This window comes from Mya arenaria, chromosome 3, assembly GCF_026914265.1.
Source record: "Mya arenaria isolate MELC-2E11 chromosome 3, ASM2691426v1".
Classification (NCBI taxonomy): Eukaryota; Metazoa; Mollusca; class Bivalvia; order Myida; family Myidae; genus Mya; species Mya arenaria.
In genome coordinates, this window is record NC_069124.1 from 15,105,285 (window position 1) to 15,126,344 (window position 21,060).

Consider the following 21,060-nt stretch of genomic DNA (forward strand, 5'->3'; position numbering starts at 1 on the left):
TTTTACGTTCTGTTCGGGTCGGTGTACGTTTTGCTCGGGGCGGTGTACATTCTGCTCGGGACGTTGTACGTTCTGCTGTGGTCGTTGTTCGTTCTGCTCGGTGCGTATTTCGTTCTGCTCGAAGCGGTGTACGTTCTGCTCGAGGCGGTGTACGTTCTGCTCGGGGCGGTGTACGTTCTGCTAGGGGCGGTGTACGTTCTGCTCGGGGCCTTGTACGTTCTACTCGGGGCGTTGTACGGTCTGCTCGGTGCGGTATACGTTCTGCTCGGGGTTTTGTACGTTCTGCTCGGTGCGGTATACGTTCTGCTGGGGTCGTTGAACGTTCTGCTGTGGTCGTTGTTCGTTCTTCTCGGGGCGGTGTACGTTCTGCTCGATGCGTTGTACGTTCTGTTCGGGTAGTGTACGTTTTGCTCGAGGCGTTGTACGTTCTGCTCGGGCGGTGTTCGTTCTGCTCGGGGCCTTGTACGTTTTGCTCGGGGCGTTGAACGTTCTGCTCGGGGCGTTGTACGTTCTTCTTGAGTCGTTTTACGATCTGCTCGGGGCGTTGTACGTGCTTCTTGAGTCGTTATACGATCTGCTCGGGGCGTTGTACGTTCTTCTCGGGGCGGTGTACGTTCTGCTCGATGCGTTGTACGTTCTGTTCGGGTCGGTGTTCGTTCTTCTGTGGTCGTTGTTCGTTCTGCTCGCGGCGTATTACGTTCTGCTCGAAGCGGTGTACGTTCTGCTCGAGGCGGTGTACGTTCTGTTCGGGGCGGTGTACGTTCTGCTAGGGGCGGTGTACGTTCTGCTCGGGGCCTTGTACGTTTTGCTCGGGGCGTTGTACGTTCTGCTCAGTGCGGTATACGTTCTGCTCGGGTCGTTGTTCGTTCTGCTGTGGTCGTTGAACGTTCTGCTCGGTGCGGTATACGTTCTGCTCGGGTCGTTGTTCGTTCTTCTGTGGTCGTTGAACGTTCTGCTCGGGGCGTTGTACGTTCTGCACGGGGCATTATACGTTCTGCTCGGGTCGTTGTTCGTTCTGCTCGGGTCGTTGTATGTTCTGCTGTGGTCGTTGTTCGTTCTGCTCGGGGCGGTGTACGTTCTGCTCGGGTGGTGTTTGCTCTGCTCGGGGCCTTGTACGTTCTGCTCGGGGCGTTGTACGTTCTGCTTGGGGCGTTATACGTTCTGCTCGGGGCGGTGTACGTTCTGCTGGGGTCGTTGTACGTTCAGCTCGGGGCGTTGTACGTTCTGCTCGGGGCGTTGTTCGTTCTGCTCGATGCGTTGTACGTTCCGCTCGGGGCGCTGTCTGACGGTCAATGTTTTGAACATGAATGCCTGAAAACGTTTCCAACTTGCCATAGAAATGCTTGACGATCTCCTTATGTTGAATTAGTGCAAGACCAATGTCCATGATACCTCATACATCTTTTACTTTACCTTTTTAACATACATTTACGCAAATAGCGGCTTATAACGCAATGATTTGTCAGAATACTTAAAATGAATACATTTTTATTACCCTGAAAAGACAAATTGAGGGTAACGTTACTTAAATGGTCTAGTTGAAAATATTTTCTCGCACGAACATAGTTCCTATTATAAGTCATGTTAAGATGTCTTTGTAACGTAGTATTTTAAAATTGAAAACCCCTGCATTTTTTCCATTCGAATATTAAGAAAACCGGTACATGTTGAAAACAACAAATAGCCATATTTAGAAAATAATTTGACATATCTATATATTATATCCATAAGGCAAGTAAACGAGCACTTTATACATTGGGGCATTGCAGATTTGCATGAGAAGGTGAAACAGTATGTAAGTTAAAAACAACATGTATACATCGTTCAATACAAGGGTATTGCTTGTCAGTAGACACCATGTTAGAATTGATCTAATGCACGATGGAGGAAAATAGTTCTGTATTCAAACATAAATGGAACGTACTGAAACTAGCATATTGATGCATCACAACTAGAAGTCGTATGTCTGCTAACAAGCGGACGCCAGTCTCTATGGCAACCTTCATCGTAACCCGCAAATGTTAATGATATCCTATTGATATATTGTGAAATCCTATTGAATTAAATCAGTGTGCATTTGCTATTGACTTATTATAGTGCATGTAATGAATTCCTGTTCCTGTCTTATTATGCATCGAAAGAATTCATATTGACTTCTGCATTTAAGACATTCATATTAACTTCTGCATTTAAGACATTCATATTGAAGACATTCATATTGACTTCTGCATTTAAGACATTCATATTGACTTCTGCATTTAAGACTTTCAAATTGACTTCTGCATTTAAGACATTCATTGACTTCTGCATTTAAGACATTCATATTGACTTCTGCATTTAAGACATTCATTGACTTCTGCATTTAAGACATTCATATTGACTTCTTCTGCATTTAAGACATTCATATTGACTTCTTCTGCATTGAAGACATTCATATTGACTTCTTCTGCATTTAAGACATTCATATTGACTTATTCTGCATTTAAGACATTCATATTGACTTCTTCTGCATTTAAGACATTCATATTAACTTCTGCATTTAAGACATTCATATTGACTTCTTCTGCATATATTTACAAAATTTCATAAAGTGAAAAGTCGATGGAAATCTTACACTGTAGCATTCCAGTGAAACTGATTGAAAGACAATTTCTGTTGACTCAATGTTATAATTTTTTCAACATTCTTGATTTAATGAATAAGCGGTTATAATAATAAGGAAAGCCGGTGACAAGCATTATTCTGTACAACGATGGCTATCTTACCACCAGGCGTATACGACAACACATCAATAGTGTTTGCTCTAGAAATAAATGGGAATAAATACTGAGCGAGGGTAAGAACTTGAATTTAAGGTTTATTGTGCAAATTCAACTTTATCTAGTGTAACCTTTCACCAAACCTATTGATTTTATGCAATCGGAAGATGCGTTAGTTGTTACGATGTCCTTTAAATCTCGTTTTGAAATCATCGTATGAATTAAGAAAGAAGTCATTTATTCTGGTTTTTATCACACCGCGAACATGTGGACTCTCGGGCTACTGGGAGAAAAGAGGTTCGACCCCCACTCCGTGACTGCAATGAAGTCTGCGGCGGCATGGATTGCGTACGATACGCTGATGCCGTCTCGGCGGCCCACGAAACCTCGCTCCACCAGCCGTCCATCCTCGCTAAGCACCTGGACCTCGTTGTTGTCAAGGCACATGTACACGGCGCCGCTTGGATGGCAGCTGACACCCCATGGAGACGCTGACGTTGGAAACGTCCACTTGACGCGCCGCTCTGGTGTAAAGCAAAGCAGAGAACGCTTGTCGCGATCGGAAACTAGTATTTCGCCGATATTAGTTGCCGATAGAAACCGCGGCCAACTAAGGAGCAGGTTTCCGGAGTCGTCTTTGTCAATAGTGTGAAGAATTGAGGCGTCGCCGTCGATGACGTCAATGCACTGTCGGTCAACAACGCAGCAAGATACGGCGTACTTCCCGTCCGGAAGTCTAGCAATGCCCTCGTAAGGTTTTACAGTTTCATATGTGTCTTTTATGATCAATTCGTCTGTCGTTTCAATAAGGGACAATTTTTTATGTTCCGGTTGAGTGACCATGGCGTCGCTGACCCCATGTCCAAGGGCCACACACACTGGACAGTCAATGGCCAGCAGACCAGGAGGATTTCCGTTCGGCCTTGTGTCGATCTTGAAAACCTGACTATTGTGTGCGTCTGTGATAATTAGAGAATCTTGAACAACCGCAATGCCTGTTAGTTGCCAGGAAGTGTTCTGTTGATCAACAGTATTGACACTGACCGTGACCTTTGGTCTAGTTTGAATATTATCAGATCGCCCAGTTCTAGGGGTCATTGACTCTGGTCTGTACGAGCTGCTGCTCGTTGATCTAGGGGACGGCGCACTTCGGGCAGTTTCCAGTGAGTCAAGAGATAAACTTTGCATAAGCATTCTTGCATTACCTTGACCTTGACCCCTCGCTGAATGGTTGGCATGGTGACCACGGAATACATATCCTTGATGGCCATATTTGTCTGGACTTTGTATTACCAAAGAACCAAGTGAAGGGATGTTTTCAAATATGCGCTCTGTGTGCTTATTTACGACAAAATTAACCTCAACACCAGGCGGCTGAACGTATAAGGTCTTAAGAGCGTTCTCATATTCCTTGACTTGACCTTCTATTTTTGGCAAAAGTTGCAAAATGTCAACTCCAGAACCACTGTCGCAGGTATCATCATACGTTTTAATAGTGTCACTTATGTTTGTGACCATCACGGACACATGCGCGCTGTCCTGCACCATAGTTTGCCCCGCTTCTCTGACAGTCAACTTCATGTCTTCAATCTGCTGCTTTGCGGTTCTGTAATAATACGTCATTTTGGTTTCCAGATCAACAAGCTCAGAGAGCACGCGCTCCTTACTCGCCGTCAGTCTGACGTCACCGCCTTCGTCACCGCGTTGAAACTGGCGCGCGTTTTGGATCTGCCTCTGTAACGTGTTTCTCACGGAGTCCAATCTTGGTCGCATTTTGTCTATTGCCTCGTCAATACTTACGCAATCACACCGCGTCCCTTTGTGGTTCTTCACGATACACAGAGCGCATGCCGTCTCCTTACAGTTCATACAATAGAACTCTTTCACGCGGTTCTTGTGTAGTTTGCAGACGGAACTTCCGGTCTCCCCGCTCTGTGACCCGGAAGCATGGATCATCACGGCGTTCAGCAGGCTGCTTAGAAACGTGTCCACCGGAAAAACGTCTGCCCATTTCCGCGGAGGAACACCAACGGACGGTCGACCTATCTGCAAGGCGTAATCGATTGATAACCACTAATACAACGAAATAAAAAAACCTTTAAAAATATCATTTACACGTATTCACTTTACACATGTTTATGCATGAGATAAAACACGTTATTAATGGCTGCAATTATGTACAAAAGTTGCTGCCTTGCTGATGTTGTTTCGTGAACTAAACATTTGGCACTGGTATTTCATATTAATAGTGTAACTTATGTGGGCACTACCTGTGTGCGGTCATTGGGACACATGAAGTGCGGGGCGGCGGGGTTCGTGATCGTCTGCCGGATGTGGTCGTCGAGACACTGACGACAGAAGCTGTGGCCGCATGGTAGGAGGCGGGGGTCGCGGTACCGGCCCAGACAGATACTACACATCAGGTAGTCGTTCTCAACATTCCGGATCACTCGCTCAGCCATTTCTGTACACAGGATGGCCCGTCCAGGAGGTTTCGTCTTTCAAAGTGACTCCAAATAGTGGATGTTAAGAGTCAACTATAACCGACGTTTCAAACACAGGAAAGTATGCTTCATTTATTTAGTATATTGAGTAGCAAATTGTATTTGGAAACACTTGAACACTTATTCTTGTTCAAATTTGATTTGTTTCACATTATCCACGGTGAATCTTTAGTGATAAGAGTTTGAAAAGTTCCATACTTGTTATTAACAATTTTGTATTGAAACGATAACATTATCATCGAGTAAGATTTTTTTTGGTAACGTTTTTGAATTCAATATCTGCTATATTTTCACCTGCATACATATAGTTCACCAAATGTAGAAAATTGAATGTCAAATTCCAATATACATAACACACCATTGAAAATAAAAGTAAACAAGCCGGTTTAAGGACGAGTTCTTTCCATACATTTTCAATGCTTGATTTCCTGTATTGATCGATCTGCGGCATTTATAATCTCTCAATATATATAGTGCAATCGATCCAGTCTGTCACTCAGTATAATCAATGATTGAACTGTATGCTTAAGTACACAAGACCTTATATCAAGTTATAATATATAGATTTATAGGTTTTCTTTTAAGTTTCCACATTTAATAACTCTTTTCTAACATCACAATCCGTTATTTTCACCATTCACGCGGAAAATAAGTTCTGAATTAAATTCTGTTTGCAAAATTTAGTTAAAAAACAACTTCACAGTTCTTCTTTAATTTCAGTAACCTTTCAGCCAATAAATGGAGAAACAAACATATGAGTAAACGACATTTATAACAAAAACAACAATTAAAATTAAAAGAGCAGTAGCAGCTGCAGCAACAGCCGCAGTCGCTGCAGTATCCGCCACCAATGGATAACATCGCCATTATTATTAAGACTATTGATATTTTGTGGAAGTCGTACATAACCGCAACGAAGTGATGCATTAAATCAGTCACGCTTGTCTCCCTTGACTTCGTTCAAAATATGCGACCTCAGGAGTAGTTTATGAAAACTTTTCTCAAGTACTTTTCTCACTGCATGTCAATCACAATTGCTTACATACCGTTCATTTATACACTAATTATGCGCAAGGTCCTTTTACATACCGTTCATTTATACACTAATTATGTGCAAGGTCCTTTTACATATCGTTCATTTATACCCTAATTTTGTGCAAGGTCCTTTTACATACCGTTCATTTATACACTAATTATGTGCAAGGTCCTTTTACATACCGTTCATTTATACACTAATTATGTGCAAGGTCCTTTTAAATACCGTTCATTTATACACTAATTATGTGCAAGGTCCTTTTACATACCGTTCATTTATACACTAATTATGTGCAAGGTCCTTTTACATACCGTTCATTTATACACTAATTATGTGCAAGGGCCTTTGACATACCGTTCATTTATACACTAATTATGTGCAAGGGCCTTTGACATACCGTTCATTTATACACTAATTATGTGCAAGGTCCTTTTACATACCGTTTAGCACGTTGCACCGTTGCTTACTATTCGTTATCTGAGTCGATGAAGATCTGATCGGACGTTGACTTTTTAACCATATATATATATATGCTTCGCTGCTGATTATTAATCGTAGTTGTAACAGTAAGTATTGTCTTTCTGTTAATTAGCATTGTTTCAAAACAGATGGTATAAAGACAACCGAAAACTAGACGTATACATGACTAGCTAGAAATCTAATTCTCCCACCTCAGATAAGTAGATTCAATAATTTAACCATGCTAGAAATTCTCATCTTGCCCACGGGCGAAGATAAAATGCCCGTATGGAACTCCTTTTTTATAGTTTTTAAAGACTGTCGTCTGTAGCATCATGGAAACCTTGTTTTGTGGCAATATTAAGAACGCTAAATAATTATTTCTCGCTTCAAATGTCAGTTTTCACGCACCTTTCAAGAAATAATGCTTCACTCTCCTTAGAACTATTTGAAGACCGGTTTGACTATTCACATAATCGAAATCACTGCGCGCATATCCATGACAACCACGAATTATCGCATATCCATACGCAATTATTTTCACTAAGCACAAAAGAGTTCCAGCAAAAAAAAATACATTTTTACTTAGTTTTGTTTAACTGAGGTGGGAGAAAAAGCATCTACCATAGCCGCTCGTGTAAGATAGGTTCATCCCGACCCTCGCCCAGGGTGTTTTAGGGAAACTCGGTTAACCTCGTTTCCGCAAAACACCCAACGCTCAGGTCGGAATGAACCTATCTTACACTCACGGCCATGGAAGATACTTATTTACATGTATAATTATATATACGAATGATTTAATTTCTGTTTCATGTTGATATGTAACGAAACAACATTGAACGATTGAATGAAACCGTCCCGAATGCAACAGGTTTCTATCATAATATCTGCATACAGTGGTTCCCTATATGAATATCTTTTAGTAGTGGGCGTAAGTGGATCCGTAGCAGAATTTGAGTGAAATACATTTGAATATAACCACACATGGCCTATACATTAAACCCCAAAACAAACGAATCAGTCTTTTTTTGAAGTTTTGATTTTATTTGATATAATGGACTTGGAAATCAAAGGCATTTTTAGCGAGTTAATTTATACCAACACATTTAAGATAACTCTGGTGGGATTCTTTCTTGAATTACAAAGTCTGTCTTAGGCTTGATTGTTACTCGGAAGTAAACAGTTTATTACGCTTAAAGTCGCGATGGCACACATGGCGGGACTAAGCCATTATGCATCCAATGAGCGCGGGTAGACCTTTACAATATCTTAAACGACAAACACGCATACACATATTTAAATTAAAATATCGACATTTTGCATTGTTTTCATTTTAATTGATATTCTACGAGCTACATTTCCATTTCATTGAAGACTAAACTATATAAACTATCAGCAAAATAATGTCTAATATAGGATATGCTTATTCGAGCATTTTGACAAATTGCAACAGGTTGCAAAAAATTGACATCGAGTCATCAAGGGGCAAACGTAACAAGGTATTATTTAACATTTTTTTTTAAAAAAACTTGCAATTTTGATTTGCAGGCATGGACGCATTAAAGAACGCAGGGAGCCTCAGGTTGTTCAAGTCCCATCTGCAGTACAAGTTTCTGCCAAAACAGTTACAAAGCGGAAAACGAAGGGTACCTGTCCCCCAAGCTGTATATTTTCCGGATTTGGACCAAATCTTATGTTATTTTTTTATATACATGGTATATTTGTAATTGCTGATTCAGACTGACACTAATCTTTCGAATCTTTTTATATTTTACAGTGTTTACAATTTCCAAGGATGAATCCGAAACTTTAAAATATTATTTTACTGTTCATGATTTAGGTTAGAGTTAGACGTTCATCATAAAATTTCAACCAAATTTCGGACGACATCGGTATATTCTACCTTGCATGACAAGTTTTCAGATGCTGTACGTGTGTCGGAACCCTAACAACGTTGTTTTGTCCTGGTACAAGCTGATGCAATGGTTCGACTGGAGTTATATATCACTGGCAGAATTCTTTGAGGATTTCATGAACCACGGCCTCTAAACGCCATCTCCACCACTTTACGGTGGTGCAAAGAAAAAGAGCTGTCGACACTTCCGTGATGGAACTGTGCCCTATGTTTACATGAACAAACGTAAGTATGATTTACATTTTATTTGATTATTTCATTTAACGGACATATTTTGAAAATCGGAGAATGTGGTACCGTGTAAGAACACTTCTACTTTAGGCTGGTTACTATTTCGTTTCAATAGTGTGCCAACTGTGGTGTCAGGAGCTTTTCTCCCTAATCGGACTTGTGAATATTTTGTGATCTGATTGCATAGCAAGTACATTTCGGTGCTTACACACCCCGTAAGAACATTCTCACGCATGCAAACATAACTGTTATGTATAGTACCTATGCCGGAACACAACAAAACTGATAAGCACTTCTTAAAAAGGAAAAATGCACATATTTATAAAAGTGGTGGCGCTGTTGCCCTAGTGGTGGCGCTATCGAGTATGTTTTGCACTTGAAGTAATATAAAATATAAACGCTTTTGGAATTAATACAAAAGTTGCTATGTTTATCATTTATTGAACATTATGCTGGTTATGCATACTACTTGCGGAAACAAAACTCTACGCGAACTACCTTAACCTTACTGAAAACTATTTCGAAAAAAATGGCTAGGTGCTGTTAATTTTACAAATATGGTTCTTATGGAGAAAACAGTGTATAATTTATTACTCTACTGCAAGCATGCGAAAGAACCAGACGCTTAATTTGGAACATTTGGCTGGAAGTGAAATGAAAGATGGTTATGGTGGTTTCATCAACAAAGGTGCACTTGCTTTTGAACACATTATCTCAATTAATGTTTCTTTTAGTTTGTCGCCCATTTAAAGTTTGTTTTATCCTACTGTTAGAAAGTGTTATTCTAAGCCAGAAAACTGATATATGCCGATTTAACTAACCTTTTACCACACTATAGTTTAATTACTACTGAAATAGTTTACATAGAAAATATAGGAAGATTCAAACGTATAGTTACCAAGTATCTTTGATGCGTGGTAACCCTATGACAGGTTGGTATCGTTTGAAGGATATTTCTTGAAGAATACTTCTATGTAAAATAAATGACAGGAAATGTATGATAGACATTCAAATACATTGTAGTGTTTTTTGTTCTTTTCCCACTGAAATCCTACGCAAGTTCCATGCTTTACACTGTTTCAAGACCACAAACGCTTGTTTGTTTTAGTTTTGGTATATTTTATACATATTCTTTCTCTGCATCTAAAACCCTTCCAAGAAATACAAAACAAATAAGGCATTAGAGAGAGTTTAATGTGCTATTCTTTACCCATTCTATAGCCTGAATGTGATATATTTACAATGTCTGTGTTTTGCAGGTAAACTTGGAAATTGGCGAGAGGCGTTAACGTCTGAGATGAGTTCTCGTCTTGATGACGTTTTAAAACAGGTCACAGAGAAAGGGCTGTCTTTAGAATGTTGTTAGATAATAAAATTTTAATATAGGCTTTTTACAAACACAGCATTCAGCAATACCTTATTATCAATGTGTGTTAAGGAAATTGCAGTGCTCTTAATGGCGTTTGATTTGACATTAACTTTCTTTATGTATTGCACTTGTTTTGTTGTAGTTTTCAGAAGAAACTGTTTTTGTATGCGACCATAACTTCATTTCGGAAATGACGTCGTTGAAATTTCGTTCCAGCCTTGTGTGCGCTGACGTTTGTTTGGAAATGGGAGCGTATTAAAGTTAAAAAAAATAACCAGTGAACAATATCAAATTGTTTATTACTGTATGAAACAATAAACCATCATTTTTATTTCTTTGAAAAATATCTATAACCGGAAAAAATACCATTTATCGGCAATTTGCTCTTTGGTTGCGTGTAAAATGTGAAATAAACCCTTTTTTGGCCATTTTTACACAACATAAACTAGGATAGGTTGAGGGCTCGGTCAAGTTTTTTTTCAAGTTTATAATAAACTTAACAGAACTAGGTTTAATGAAAAACTTCCTCTTTAAAATGATATTCCACAACTGCTCTGTGTAGAAGCATTCAAGATTTGCAAGTGTTTTATGATAAAGCCGTCACATGGAAAATCAAACCAACATTTAAAATAGCTACGTTGTCATTGAACTGACATTTTTTATCTCGTTAAAACGACTTACGTTTCTTGTTGAAACGAGCACGAACTGATTTAAACGACTTCATTATCTCATTTAAACGAGTAGTTAAGTCGCTCTAGATAAAAGGAAGCAGTCGTATTATTATTTGTTTTTACTTCCTGCCAATGTAAAACATTTAGGTTTAACCCAGACACAAACATGATACGCAATTAGGAATATGCTACAAACTTAAGTGTACACATGTTTGATTGAACTTTTAATTTTCACTCGATCAAATTTCAAAAAACAGTGTTGTGTATTTCCCTCATGTGATATAGAATGAATTTGGAATAAGCATAATCATAATCACGATGTAAATCAATTCAGGTATTAGATTTGATAACATAGGTGTTTTGGGGATTATATATCAGGAAGAGGGAAGTTTATAACAGACGGCGTTATTCACGTGCGGCCAAACTACAATACAAGATAAAGTATGTGGTATATAAATATATATGCATAAATAATGGTTTGAAAAATATAAGAATCATTGATATTCACATCATGGGAAACAATGGAAGTAGCCGTGTTGCAAATGTTCCGAAAACTGGAAACAAAACCCGGAATTATAAACGAGGACTCGAACGTGAAGCTGATGACCTTTTAAACCAATTTGAAGAACAAATAACATTTTGGCAAAAGAAAATTGTTAAAATTAGAGGACAATTTGATACAACAACGAAGGAAGATATAATAAAGTATGTGTATACACAAATGAAGGTTGCGGCTGATGATTTATTACAGAAGGTACCGGTATTCACTTGCTTTTATACTGTGTAGGAGACCATATCGCAAAAAGATAATTCTCAAAAAGAAAATGCTAATACTGGTGTTCAGAAAGTGATAGTATTACTCGGATTTACAATAGCAAATGTAATGTTTAGTCATTAGGCGTTATTATATCTATCCTTTGACTGAAGTGAAACATACTGCTTTTGGCATGGTTGGTCCATCCATAACATATTTCTTTGAGCGTAGACCGAGAAGTTTACTAGCCAAAGTGATAATACTTTACAATAACGTTAAGCAGCATGTGAAGCTGTGTATTTGCCACAGCCAACATTTCTTGACTTAGATAAAAATAACCCAAATATCAACCGTACGCCATAGCGTCTTGTGTCACGCGTTTCCCAAAAAGGTATTTATGCAGACTATAGAGCATGCACTTTCATGTCAGGCCTTTATTAATGAGTTTTCACTGACAATGTCATGGCGGTTCCCCAAAATTTATAATCAAAACAAGCAGGTATGTTTATTCTTTATCAAGAACGTTTAGGGGACATATCCTAGACTGAGGATCCATGATTGTTTTAAATCAGTAAAGCCAACAAGTTTTTTTTTATTGACTGTTCCAACATGTATTATTGAAACTGGTAATTTAATAAATACACGAAGTCTGAGTTTCTAATCATGTTATGTTGGGTGTCATTCGTTCAGTGTTACTTTAGTTTGTAAACTAAAAAGTACTCGTAAATGAGTAACAATATCGATCGCAATGCCATTTTGTACTCTAAAAAGCTCATTTTTTTAGCGCCCCACATCCCTATTGAAAACATAAAGATATTTGTGTAACGTGCGACCGTGAAACAAACACCAACAGATCCCTTCAGGGAAAAGCATGCTCGACCCTGAAGGGGTCAACTGGTCTTTATATACACAAACTTCTCTATTCTCACATAGGCTTTGCTAATTTGCATATTACCAAGCTGACATACGTACTACGAACGTACTTCCGTTTTTTATGGAACATTATGACGCACATCCGCCTACAGCGACTTTCCCCTCCGAGAAGACTCGTCCCGAGTGGCAGTTGTCATTATCCCACCGCTGCCACCATTTGTAAAGTGTAACGTCGAACAAACACCAGATAGCAGAGCTTTCTGGCATAATGAAACAAACACCAACAGATCCCTTCAGGGAAAGGCATGCACGACCCTGAAGGGGTCAACTGGTCTTTATATACACTAACTTCTCTATTCTCACATAGCCCGGGCTTTGCTCATTTGCATATTACCAAGTTGACATACGTACTACGAACGCACTTCCGTTTTATACGGAACATTATGAACGCACATCCGCCTACAGCGGACCGTTACATTTGCTTGTCATGTTAATGGTTTGTTCAAAGCTTTAAAACTTACGTCATAAAGATTCTAACGTTCATGTTATCCGTTATTCATGTTACTACGTCCGTTTAATGACCTCCTTCAATCTTACTGTTCTCATGCTACTCGTATGAACCCAAACTAATAAACAGAGAAGCGCTTTTCATTTATTGGATTCAAAATATGTTTATTAATCAAAGTCCTCCATTTACAAAACTCTTGGCCCGGAAAATGTGCTATCATCTGGTTTGGACAATGATGAACGCGTTACAGATTTGTTTTCAAATTCCGCATCATGCTCATGTTAATACAGAAACTAATTTCCTAATAATTATTTATTGTGTAGTTGTTAAGTAATATCACTAGTATGATTCACTACTCTTTTTCAGATTCCTCCAGATTTTCAAGAAAGATCTGTGACGTCAACACAAGACGTGGTCTTTCAGAACGAAAGTTTTCAGTCCACATACAATGACCAACCGCCAACGTTAAAAAGGCAAACTAACACTGAATCTGGTTACGTTAATATTGGACAGGACATAGCAATAACAGAACTCCCAAATTCTGCATCTATTGATGACAATGCCTCCCTAGAGTACATGGCTTCGGAAAAAGAGACGTCAGATGCGTACAATGTGATAAGTCACAAAATGTGTGACCTCCGGGAACGACTTGAGAATGAGAAAGACAAAACAAGTCGGTTACTCACAGCAAATGATCAGTTAAAGGCAGAACTTGAGCAGTTTAAAGGCGAAAACGAGGAACTATTGACAAGGTTTGATATTGGTCATTGAAGTCCTTGTATTCTGTTCCTTCGGGGTCCTTGAACACCGCTTATTGACTCTTAAAAAGAACACTGATTAAGCCGATGGTAGAGGGCTTTGTCACAGTGTTGCGCAAACCATTGATGTCAATAAGCACATTCGATGAAAATACAATCCTTTTGTGTATATTTTCATCCCGTAGGAGGGCATTCTCAAATTGCATTTCTATGCTTCAAATCTGACATTGAATTGACTGTAAAACGAATTTTAATCAAGAGTGTTATGTTTGGAATATAATCGATATCATAAATTGTATGAGATAAGAATATAACTTTTGGAATAAAATGTTAAACAGGTTAATGTTATGCAAATACAATAATATTTTTAATTGTTTGTGCTGTGTTAATCAGAATTTGTTTTTATTTAAATATTCATCTTTGTAGATTGAGTAAGATTGCAGGAGATAGACTGACGACAGACAACCCCAATATTACAGATCTTAGCGATCCGAACAGACCTTTGAAACTTGGTGAAAAGTACAGTGAACTTTATGACAACGAGTGGACCGACGCGTTTGACTGTTTGACCGAAAGTGGCTACACTGAGGATGAAGCGATTGAGACACTGTACCTCACGTTATTGGTACGAGTTCGGTTTTCCCCATTTCTTGATGTGTCATTCCCTCATTCATCATTCAATCAATAAAACGTTGCGCTAAATGTGCATAGTTAATAACGAACGCCATTAATTAAAACTTCATAAATTTTTCATATTTTTTCTTCATACAAACAGTTAAAATGAAAAATATTTTTGTATAACTATTACCGAACTAGTATGCTTACAATTTTCGTATTACAAAGTTTCCAGATAGAATTATTTATCTTATAGTTAATTACAATTTTCCCTTCATTAGAATGTATTTGAGTTTTGCGAGAAGAAAGCCAAACAGATGCTTAAGAAAACAGATGATGCTGTTAACCTACTGTTTGATGAATACCGGAAGTCTGCAGTGCTCAAGGTAATACGACATGCATTGATTTGTTTGCCTGTTCATTCCCCCGTTGAAATATTATATAACTTACCTGGCATATGGAAAAGCGTTCAGAAGTGTCGTATCACACACTGTTATCTGCTTCCGTACCAAACTGTCATAAAGCGCAAGCACGAATCTACTTCCGCAATACTGTGCAAAATTAAAAATGACTCTTTGCTTGCTTGCGTACAGAAACATTGCATTAAACCCTTAGTCAAATTGAATACGGGCTCTATGCAAACATACAAAGTGATCACACGGATCAACGAGTAATATGACATTCTCTTTTTATGTAATCTCTTTAAATAGTTTTACATAGAATCAGTTGTTTAAACTTTATTCCTGCAACTTTCTTTATTATCCACCTATTTTCCAAGGTTGTATGACGACTAATTTTATACAATGAATTTGCTTTATAGGACGTTCCTGTTCATCTGACGATGTCCCGTAAACAGGTATGCAAATTCAAGTACATTAAACAGAGCGTTGTGCATATACAAATACAAAATAAAATACTACTACTAAAACTACTACTGCTGCTACTTCTACTACTACTACTACTACTACTACTACTACTACTACTACTACTACTACCACTACTACCACTACCACTACCACTACCACTACCACTACTCCTCCTCCTCCCCCTCCTCCTCCTCCTCCTCCTCCTCCTACTACTACTACTACTACTACTTCTACTACTACTACTACTACTACTACTACTACTACTCCTCCTCCTTCTCCTCCTCCTCCTCCTCCACCACCACCACCACCACCACCACCACCACCACCACCACCACCACCACCACCACCACAACCACCACCACCACCACCACCACCACCACCACCACCACCACCACCACCACTACTACTACTACTACTACTCCTCCTCCTCCTCCTCCTCCTCCTCCTACTACTACTACTACTACTACTTCTTCTACTACTACTACTTCTACTACTACTACTACTACTACTACTACTACTACTACTACTACTACTACTACTACTACTACTACTACTACTACTACTACTACTACTACTACTCCTCCTACTACTACTACTACTTCTTCTACTACTACTACTACTACTACTACTACTACTACTACCTTCTACTACTACTACTACTACTACTACCACTACCACTACCACTACCACTACCACTACTACTCCTCCTCCTCCTCCTCCTCCTACTACTACTACTACTACTACTCCTCCTCCTCCTCCTCCTACTACTACTACTACTTCTTCTACACTACATCTACTACTACTACTACTACTACTACTACTACTACTACTACTACTACTACTACTACTACTACTACTACTACTACTACTACTACTACTACTACTACTACTACTACTACTACTACTACTACTACTACTACTACTACTACTACTACTACTACTACTCCTTCTCCTCCTACTACTACTACTACTACTACTACTACTACTCCTCCTCCTCCTACTACTACTACTACTACTACTACTACCACTACCACTACCACTACCACTACTACTACTACTACTACTACTACTACTACTACAACTACTACTACTACTACTACTACTTCTACTCGTATGTTTTCCTTTTTCAATTGAAGCTTGCAAAATATTGTAAAGAGCAGTCGACTATAGAAGACATGCAGCTTCAAAAAAGATGGGAACCTAGCAGACAAAGTTACGTTGATAAAAACGAACCGGAAAACGATAAGGAAGCTGTAAGTACACTGTATCATGTTCAAATGACTGAAAATGCACTATGGTTATTACAGCATTAAAACTTTGTAATTCACTTAAATAATGTGTAAACACTGGCACAACTGTGTTAAACAACTGTTATTCTATTAGGACAATATGTTTAAAGAGTGTTTGGCTAAACACATTTTCAATGAATTTTGAATATTTGCATCACGTGATAAACAAAAAAGGACTTTATCTAAATTAACAGGAATCAAAACACGTAAAAGTTGAAGAACAGATGACGAAAGTGAGAAAAGAAGTTTCACATTCTATATTGCCAATCGTGCAAAGGGTGAGTGGATGCATTTATTAACATCAATCTGCAAACATAGAGTGTTACAAAACATTTCCCCAGCGAGCGGTAATTGGTACACACTGCAACCGTTTCAAAATAGGATGTTTAAATACTGAGCGGCCATACAGTTTGTATAATATTGATACCGGCGCCTACGTCCACAACACTAATTATTCTCCCCCCATAAAACAGCAACAACAACAACAACAACAACAACAACAACAACAACAAAAAGTAACAACATGAGGCGGCCAGAATTATATCGGGGGCAACTCGACTAGTATCTCTAACCAATCTTTATGTTGAAACTGGAATCGAACCACTCAAAGAAAGGCGACGTAAACATAAACTTATCCTATTTTACAAGATGTTTCACTCCCTTGCACCAGCATATCTAACTTCACTAATTCCAACAAGAGTTGGCGATACTACCTCGTATAACCTTCGAAATGCAGATAACCTTCGGAACATTTCATGCAAATCACAGTTGTTGACGAGTTCATTTCTGCCATCAACTATATCCGCATGGAACGCACTCCCGGAAGAAATTCGTTCATCGCCATCCGTACCTTCTTTCAAATACAAACTTAACAAGAACACGAAACAAGTTCCTGACTTCTACTACGAAGGTGACCGCAAATCCTGTGTCAATCACGCGAGGTTACGTATGCACTGTAGCAATCTTAATGAACATCTATTCTCAAAAAATATTGTAAACAGTCCTAATTGTCAATGCGGTGAAATTGAGGACACCTTTCACTTTTTCTTCACCTATCCATTATATAGCGTCCAAAGAAATCATCTAATTTTTCAGTTATCCACCGTTGGGCATTTGTCTCTTCAGCTGTTACTCTTTGGGTCGAAGGAAGCCTCATATCAAAAGAACAAACTTATCTTTGATAGCGTCCAGAACTACATACGCCAATCTAAACGTTTTTGAGTACACATTATAACAAACCTTATCCCAATCCCGATTTGACCAGTGCCTGTACCACCTCTCTCGTTCAGCTTCCTTTTATTCTATCGTTATCTTTCCCTCCTTCTAACTAAATGATTTCAGACTAAAACAACTTGTTTTACATACCATAGTTTACACAATACGACTATAAGATTATATTTATTCGAGTCACCGTAACTTGCGCACTAGCCTAAGCAGCGTAAATGACCTACAGAAGCGAGACATAGTATAAGCCTTAAGGCTTTCTTCTCAATTCTGTTTACACTATTGTTTTGTGCATAATTAACATATTCGTTGTTTATATGCATTACATATTTGGTCTTTGTTAACGTTGATTATGCTCAAATTTGTTAAACTAAACTAATTGTAAATATTATATCGAAATAAATATTGTTTAAACCAACAAAAAGTAAAAAACACACACAACATCACACAAAAAAACAAGCAACAACAACCACACCAACAACAGCAACAGCAATTAACTGTAGGTAAGGCCGCCACGTCTTCAAACTAAAGATAGTTATTCTTTCTTTATTCCGTAGGCTTACATGGAGGCGAGCTGGCGGAAGCAGTGTGTACATGGCCTCAAACCCTTCATTCTGCAGTGTCTTTACGTCGGTTGGATGATGGTCGTTCAAAGTCCACCTATGTGTTTTAAAACAGCTTTGCGGGGCGACAAGTTTGATTCAAATAGTTTCAAACAATACACCTGTACAGGATCAATAGTGGATTTTGTTGTTTGGCCTGCGCTCATGCTGCATCAATGCGGGCCTGTGGTTGGGAAAGGCGTGGCTCAGCCAGAAAAGCACCAATAATCAAGTGTATTTTTAAAAGATGAGGAAGTGTTTTCATATAACTGAAAATGATGAAATAGTTTTAGTATTTTTATGTAACTGAAAATGAAGGAATTATATGTCTGTGCAATTGCATGGTATTAACTTACTAATGAGGCTTAAGATATTGACATAAGTATATTGTATCTGATGAATGTTACGACAAAGAGTAGCAATAATCGACCTTGTTGGTCTAGTTTAACGATACTATTTGTTTTTTATTAAACAATATGAACCCGTGATATATTATTCGATGTGTTTCTTGCATTTAAAATGTCGATGTATTTTTAACATAACAGTATTAAGGCAATCGTGTGTGATAATGGAGTCAAAAAGCCGTTGATGGCATTGTTGCATAGCGCCTCAGCACAAATCGAAATAAACAAAGACTTTTAACATACATGTTATATCATTTGTTTTAATTATATGCTTAGCCACACCAAATTGATAACTTGTTCATCGGATTTTTTTCCAAAAAATAATGCAGCGAGCGAGCGAAATAATAATAAAAATATTTGTTTTGCATTTAGCAAAAAAGAGGAGCGAGCGAAGAGCGAACAAATATATGTAGTCATTTAACTCACTTTTGCTCACATTTTATTCACTTATTAACTAAACAATGATATTGTAAACAGTGCAAGGATAACATCCAGTGAAAGAATGATAACACTACAAGATAATTCTTTAGAAATATTAGTTTTGAGATCAAACAAATGCTATTTGAGATCAAGCAAATGTATTTCTTTGAACTATTTCATAAATGAGAGAACTCAAAACCAGTTTTCCAGTTTTTAAAACCTTTTTGAAAAGTTTTTTTTTTCAAAATACCCTATGCATGGCTAAGTTAAAGCCTGGACATAATCGCCAATGGTCACAGCCACCTGCCTGCCCAATGAACCATATCCAAATCTATTAACTTAAGGTTTTCAAATTTTCCTTAGGAAAACTTTGTTAAAAATAATTCTCTATTAAAATACATTGTCATATCTCATGCCATGGAAATGACTAGACCGGGTGACTTGAATAAAAAAATAACTCACAAAATCAATATAGGCATTTGCAATCAAATATAAACTACAGCTATCACTCTTGCTTTGACTACACGATTGGCCTTGGAAGCCATTTAAGTTCTGGAAGAGAATTTACAAAAAACCTACACCTTATTGTAAACCATTTCAGCTGAAAAAATGTCGCAGAAAATTCAAGCCAGCGCCAGATTGATTTTAAGCTTTCTCAGATCTTAACGCCTATCTTTTTTAAACTTGCAGATTTTCCGTGATTTTTTAGATATCTTGTTAAAATTAAGACAAGTTATAAAAAACATAAACATATAAACAAAAGACACTTTTACTTCTTTTGTACTGCAAATACTGATTGTGTCAATTTTTATATATGGCAAAAAAATATTTCAAGAAAATACAAGAATATGCAATATTTTTTCATAGACAAAAACCAATCAGCATAAATATTTAACACTTGAATGATTTCTATATATATTATAGATATACACATGAACATCTTAAAAATCTACAAACATTTATTCGCAACACAAAGTGTGATTAATACCTTTTTCCAATCACACACCATTTTGTTTTTATCCTTTTTGACTAATATTTACAAAATATACACAATCCGGCTTGTTTGATGTTTTTGTGTGAATGGTAAAACTCATGGGATTGCATGAAGCACATATGAATGTCAGTCAGGTTAATTTTTAGCGCATTCCTACTGTCCACGAACATTGACTCATCGCCGACCAAGGCCTCCACCACAAGCACGCCCTCTTTGCCTCATGGGGACAGGAATTTCATGATCCGCTGTGTCGGAGGAATCTGAAATTTTAATATTAAAGCAATATTATACATAAATGTTCATTTTAGTATAATGTAGTATGAATTACTGAAACAGTTTGATGATAACACAAGAAAGGTGGTGCTCGTTTCTTTATTTTCTATTACTGTACATGAATTGCATATGAATTAAATAAACACAGTATACTCTGATCTGTAGCAAAATAAAAACAAACATGCATAAATCATTAAATGTATAATTATTTTTGAAGGAAACAAATAATACAAAAAAATACATTATATTTGCTATATTAACAGCAAAACAACAAAGAAGTTAAAATACACACCTGCAGTTTTTATCTGGTGTAGTAGGTATAGATGACCGATTGGAAACTGTCTTTTCACTGTAACGGTTATCCGAATTTCCGTCAAACATGTCCGAACCAAATTCAAACTTTGGATAATCACTGTCATTCACGATAAATTTCAGCACTTCTTGCCCAGTATATATACGTTTATTTTAGAGGGAGCCAAATTAAAGCAAACACATTCGTCCAAAATTTAATCAAACTTTAAATGGTGGTAGAATTG

The 21,060-nt window shown here is 37.9% G+C and overlaps 2 protein-coding genes across 3 annotated transcripts; one reads left to right on the top strand and one right to left on the bottom strand.

Annotated features, from left to right (window-relative positions):
- Positions 1-2,844: 2,844 nt before the first annotated feature.
- Positions 2,845-5,805, bottom strand: LOC128228546 (tripartite motif-containing protein 3-like). The gene is made up of 2 exons (XM_052939915.1): positions 5,030-5,805; positions 2,845-4,805 (listed from the first exon to the last, which is right to left on the bottom strand). Exons 1-2 carry the CDS (start codon positions 5,219-5,221, stop codon positions 3,012-3,014), a joined length of 1,986 nt encoding a protein of 661 aa, XP_052795875.1. The 5' UTR covers positions 5,222-5,805; the 3' UTR covers positions 2,845-3,011.
- A 5,299-nt stretch (positions 5,806-11,104) lies between these two features.
- Positions 11,105-19,079, top strand: LOC128228437 (uncharacterized). 2 transcript variants are annotated; one of them, XM_052939750.1, is made up of 8 exons: positions 11,105-11,698; positions 13,446-13,831; positions 14,264-14,462; positions 14,734-14,838; positions 15,273-15,308; positions 16,455-16,571; positions 16,802-16,885; positions 18,389-19,079. In XM_052939750.1, exons 1-8 carry the CDS (start codon positions 11,456-11,458, stop codon positions 18,659-18,661), a joined length of 1,443 nt encoding a protein of 480 aa, XP_052795710.1. In that variant the 5' UTR covers positions 11,105-11,455; the 3' UTR covers positions 18,662-19,079. The 2 variants fall into 2 exon arrangements, with proteins under 2 accessions (XP_052795710.1, XP_052795711.1); XM_052939751.1 differs by having other exon boundaries at positions 11,105-11,385.
- Positions 19,080-21,060: the final 1,981 nt, after the last annotated feature.